The sequence below is a fragment of the Nelumbo nucifera genome, chromosome 2 (genome assembly GCF_055504915.1).
Source record: "Nelumbo nucifera cultivar China Antique chromosome 2, China Antique-T2T, whole genome shotgun sequence".
Classification (NCBI taxonomy): Eukaryota; Viridiplantae; Streptophyta; class Magnoliopsida; order Proteales; family Nelumbonaceae; genus Nelumbo; species Nelumbo nucifera.
Window position 1 is genome coordinate 47,273,306 of NC_142650.1, and position 6,168 is coordinate 47,279,473.

Below are 6,168 nucleotides of genomic sequence, written 5' to 3' on the forward strand. Positions count from 1 at the left end.
AATGGTGGTGCTATATATGATAGGAATGTGAGAACAATTTATAAATAGCAGATCCAGAATGGGTGCAAGAAAAAAAAAAAAGAAAAAAAAGAAAACGCTTAACCCCAGTACAACCAAGTTGAAGCTAGTAGGCCTAATGTAAAAGAATTATAGACCAGAATTTAAGTTGAATATAAAAAAGTGAGTGGCTTGATAAGTGGGTTGGGTCTGGAATCTAGGTCAGTTAGGTCTGGCATCCTTTCATTCTCCATCCAGAATTGGATGACTAAGGATAGCAAACACAAGATGTAAACAGCTAAAAGTAGACAATAGCTCGTGCAAATACTGTAGAGCTGATAATTCAAGGGATGCTTCTAGCGAGAAACCTAAGGAGTCAATTAATGCAAGACAGACATTAATTGATATTGTTATGAAAAAAATATAGATAGAGAAATTAAGATTCAGTACTTGATGATGAGCAGAGATGATTCTCATTTTTCCCTTGAATCATGAATCCTGTGTAAATGTTACGGAATCTAAACCATGTGATCGTGCACCGGCCCGAATTTGAATTAATCAAAAACCAAAGTTGTAAATGGTGTTTGAAACTATGGTGACAAATCAATGAAACCCCATTTTGATATTACATATTTCAGGGTTGTTTTTTCTTTAGAAAACAAAAGCATTCACATTGGCCAAATGCCTCCCATTAGAAATCGTTTGTGCTTTTATTTGCCAGATCAGCATGTACTATTTGGCTCACCATCATTTGTGCTTTCGTCTGCCAAAGTCAAGGATCAAAATATCAAGATGCACAATACCCAAAAAAATATTGAGTATCGTGTGTATGGATTGTTCAATATATATTTATTTTTTTCGTTTCAATAGGATGGATATTAAAAACTCAAATTATAACTCTTACGGTCTGTTTGATTTGCAGTCAAAATCCTTAGGAATCGAAATTGGAATCATAATCTGTTTGGTTCAGACAGGAATGTGAATGGGAATTGAAATCAGCAGGAATTAATGAAATTTCATTCTTAAGGGAGGGGCAGGGAATGGCCATTTCCTCAAATGGGAGAATACCATTCCAGCAAGAATGAGAATGAAATTCTTTTTCTGCCCAACCAAACTGTTGAAATTGTTATAGCCCATTCTGCAGATTCCGATTCCATACCCCTATTCATGCAAACAATACAGGGCCTTAATATTTTCCATGTGAACAGGGGCTGGGCAGAGCTCGGGTGGTGGATGTGAGCCATGCCAAGGGGTGTCAATGGATTGGTTTTGGGTTGACCCATTCAAATCAAAATTAAATTGGATGGATCAATTAGACATAATGAATTAGACCAGCCCAGTTTTAATGGTCCAATAATTAGATTGGATTGGACCAGGCCCATCAGTAAGAAATTTATATTGGATTGAACCAATATACGGTCCATTATTAAAAGATAAGAATACATGTATTAATGGCCAGTTTTGATTTAGAACCAATCTAAATAAAAATACAATCCAAACATTGAATTGGACTGATCCGAATGGTCCTAAATATTCATTAGATTGCATTAGACCTGGTCCACCTTTAATGTACCTACATTAGACTGGATTGGATTGGATCTAATCTGGTCCAATTGGCTTTTGAACAGAAAAGGTTGGATTAGAAGAAGATGGCGCATGTAGACATAATACATTTAATGACAGCCAAGGTGGTGGGCACATACCACATAGGCATGCACATGGTTCTATACTGATAGGCGCACGTGTCACGACCAAGGTCTACAGCTGGGTGCACGTCAACAGAAAGATATATACATGTGCACATGATGCCTCTCTCGTACGTGCCAAGACACAGTTCTGAGCTGGTGCCTGGTGTGTTGCTCTAATATTGTTGCATGGTCAGGTTCTGATTCATCCATTTCAACAGCATATGAATTTCCATTTCCAGTAGGTAGCGAGCCAATGCCAATAACCACTCACTCACTAACTGTTGCAAGTGTTCATCCACCATGCATCGTTTTGGCCATGCATCTCGAAAACGAATCTTCCTCACCACAATGCGCATTAAATGCTGCATCGAAGCTCTCATGTTTTTTTATTTTCTTCTAACATGGAGAAGATGTCTGTTTCTTTCCTGTTTTTTATTTTCTAAAAAATATTTGTAAAAACAGCAACAAGGTTCTCACCTCTTTAGAGGGTTGAGACTGGAAGCTTGAAAGTACGCGTCTAATGCTCTTAAATTAATTCAACAACAACTCGATCATGGTTTTTTTTTTTTTTTTTAAATATGGTCTAATATAAGCAACAAACAAATTGGCTTATAAGACCAGTGTGACTGTACACGACCATGACAACCAGGAAAGAAGAGCTGTTTTTCTTGGGACAGAAGATGTGAAACTTAGAATCATGTGGAGTGCATTAAATGCAGTAGCAGAGTGGGAATAGGACTTGGGTTGGGTTTCAGACAATCCTAAATAATTTCTTTTTCAATCTCTCTGGGAATCGGTTTGCCTTTAATAATTCTTAGACCTTAATTGGATGTCGGATCTCATTAAGGAGATGGTTCTCAGAATCTCATTAATGACTCTGTTGGTGTTTTTTTAGATAAGTATTATAAAATGGTCGATGGGTTTAGCTCCAATTATTCTTTTTCACAATTAATTCTTTTATTTAATCAATCAACGAGGTAGAAACACTGTGGAGTAGTTGCCGATGCCACATGGTTATCTGTTTCAGTCTTGATTCTTGAAACGTGTCTGAATGACTGAATCAATATATGAATTATTTTTCCAAAAAAATTAAACATCCATTTTAGTTGAACAGTACTAATTAACATATTTGGTTTCTCAAAATAATTGCTGTACACAAAAATTCCTACTAAATATATAAATTGAATTTTATCATCATCTGCCTTACCCCACTGAAACAAAAAATCCCAAATATCCAAAAAAAAAAAAAAAGAAAGAATTGCTCGTGACATCCTGATTCTCGATGAATCTAGAAAGAATACTACACTCACGGGGTCGGTCCAGGCTTATCTACCAAAGGAATGATAGAAGGGGAAAGAAAGAATATCTATTTAAGTTGGTAGTCGTATATATTACGTTTTATTTATTTATTTATTTTTCTCTGTGTGTTTTATGTTGTTCAGTCATGCTTATCCACCATAAACGATGGAATAAAGAGAGAAAAGTTTTATTGATTTTTTTGCTTAATTGGCTAGTTTCGGTCTGGATGAGTGTGTGTGTACAACTACATGCATCCATGTGCCCATACGACCGCTCTACATACGTGTTTGTGCCTTGCATCCGTACCACAGCTAACGGAGATGGAGAAGAAAATTTAGTTAAATTAGGTTCCTGCCGGCCTTAAGATCTACATTGTTATTTATTATAATATATAGCAAGCACAATTATGGGTATCGGTATTCTAATAGATTCTCATTTTTGCCCTTTAAATTAATTGGCGTAATTGAAAGGGCAATTCCATCTTTTGTGTCTGTCCAAGGTTCAATTCAAGCCAGCTAACATTTAGATAGGAATCAGTAGGAGCAGCACCTACTACTGTACATGGAGTTGGCTAATTATCACTACTGACTAGGGATCTCAGGGACCATGCTGGACTGAACATCAGATCAAAGCCCATAACAACCCAACATGTCAAATATCTACAAGACCCAGTCTGTTAATCCTCCTGGGTCCACCCATTTTCATGAGGTTGGATTGGCTTTGCTACTCCCAATTTCCAATCCAGTCCACTATGACCTGGTCTAAGCAGCAGCTGCAGCCTACAACCTTTGGCCACCCTGAGCTGGATATTGTCTCAGCAACTGTAAATGATAAAATAAGATGGGTTAATGACTTTATATGCCATCAATATTCTCTTATGTCTTCTCTTGCTTGTATTAGTCTTAAAAGAGATAATTTGATTCAGCAAAACTCCTACCAGAACAGAGCATATCCACAAGAATCTTATAAATAAATAGGAAGGATATAATTAAGGAGTCATTATTATTATTATTTCTTGTATCTATGTATTGTGTTAATTAACAATCGCTGTCTTAATTGTGTATCTATCTTCACGTGAATGTCTGTCAACAAACATTCACGTCGAGCCCTTCTCTTAATCTCGATCTCCCTCCTGGCCTCCTGGTCCTGCGCGCTTAGGGTTTTGCATCCTTTCCAAATCTATTATTGTCTCTATGACCCTAACCCTAATTACTCTCTCTCTCGAACGTGGATTGCAAACAAAATGCATGGCCGGCGATGGATTGCCAAACTTTCACGCGCCTCGGCGGCGGTCAACCCTCACCCCAGCAATTTTTTTTTTTCACCATGCACGATGACGTGTTTAAAAAACTCAATAAAAAAATCTTATCTTTCTCAAATCACCAGATACCCCTGAGATATAATAACATATATTTCAAGGCTAGAATCGTAAAATAAACTCAAGGCCTCGTTACTTTGCTTGGATTGTCTCAAGGATATATCAAGTACTCACTCCTATATGTCGTTGATGTTGATGATGGTGATGATGATGATGATCATTGATCATTCATAATATAGTAAATAAAATAATGACAAATAATTAGTATGTTCATGCTTCGAACTACTTGACTCGTTAATAGCTCACAGGATCTATAATTGTTATAAATAGGCCCCAAGTACTCCTTCCAGTCCTCACTGCAAAGTCTCATTTGCTTGTTTGTTCCAAGTGGTTAGTATAGACAAAACAAGCTAACTCACTTATCCTCCCACCACTTCCTCCTTTCCTTCCTTCACCAAACTCTCTCTCTCTCTCTCTCTCTCTCTCTCTCTCTCTCTTCCTTATTCACTACACACAAGAGATGGGAGGAAATTCGCCTTGCGCTTCCTGCAAGTTGTTGAGACGTCGCTGTGCCAAGGACTGCATCTTTGCCCCCTACTTCCCTTCCGATGACCCCCATAAGTTCGCCATTGTTCACAAGGTCTTTGGCGCTAGCAACGTTAGCAAAATGCTACAGGTCTCTCTCTCTCTCTCTCTCTCTGCAAGTCTTGAATGTCCGAAGTTTGTTCAGGACTGTGCTTTAAAATCATAACATAGTTTTGCTTTGTTTCACGTATATATCTTACAGTCTTTAAATTTCTGCTTCTGTTTGACTTGGGCATAGACCCATTTTACATAAGGCCTGTAGAACTTTGTTTTATGTTGGAGAAGCTAACAGGGAATTAATTGTTGTTGCAATTTTGATGTTGGGTCCTTATGTTTCACTACTATTTAATCCACAGGAGCTTCCAATTCATCAAAGAGCGGATGCAGTGAGCAGCCTGGTATATGAAGCGAATGCGAGAGTGCGAGATCCTGTTTATGGATGCGTTGGGGCAATCTCCTACTTACAGAACCAAGTCTCTCAATTGCAGATGCAGCTCGCAGTGGCTCAAGCAGAGATCCTTTGCATCCAGATGCAACAAGAGCCTGCTTTACCTACTCACCAGATCGACTCCGATGACAAATCACTTCTTCTTCACAGTAACCTCAACAACCTTCCGCAGTATCTTAACTTTGCCTCTACAAGCAATGTAATTCAAGACCCTCTCAAGAGAGAGTCTCTTTGGACTTGATTATAGTTTCCCTAATGAAATGGTGCAATTAATGTCGTCTTTATTCTGCTTTCATTCTTGGACACCCATTAATTACTGAACTTGCTTACTGGACTCAGAGAGAGAGAGAGAGAGAGAGAGAGAGAGAGAGAGAGAGTTGTGCAGTAATAGCGTTATTATTAATAATAGAGGTGGACTGGGGTATGGTTTGCTAATGAAAACAAGGGTTGCCATATGCAAAGGTCAACCCTAGCATGTGAGACGTAGAGAGAAGTGGGTTATTCGAGTTGGTTGCTAAGCAAATTAAACAGTGTACGTTGTTCCAGCAGATTAATGCGTGGGAGGGTCGGTGGGCTCTCATAACATCTCCAGTACTGACTGTGAGTTCTTTTAGTTAATATCTCGGTTAAGTTGCTAAATCCCTTGTTTAGTGTTCACGTGGGAGACAGTGCAAAGAAGTCTGTTCATGAGAAGAATACAGACAGCAAGGTAATAGTTATTGGTTATCGTAATACCAAATATTTCACCACTTAACTATTTTCTTGAATCCAAACCTTCTCACATTTATTTGTCGAATATTCAATGTATTATTGTTTTAGAAGTAGTAAAACAA

At 38.1% G+C, this 6,168-nt stretch overlaps 1 protein-coding gene across 1 annotated transcript; it reads left to right on the forward strand.

Annotated features, from left to right (window-relative positions):
• Positions 1 to 4,673: 4,673 nt before the first annotated feature.
• Positions 4,674 to 5,609, forward strand: ASL5 (Lateral organ boundaries (LOB) domain family protein). The gene is made up of 2 exons (XM_010266248.2): positions 4,674 to 4,978; positions 5,244 to 5,609. Exons 1-2 carry the CDS (start codon positions 4,823 to 4,825, stop codon positions 5,574 to 5,576), a joined length of 489 nt encoding a protein of 162 aa, XP_010264550.1. The 5' UTR covers positions 4,674 to 4,822; the 3' UTR covers positions 5,577 to 5,609.
• Positions 5,610 to 6,168: the final 559 nt, after the last annotated feature.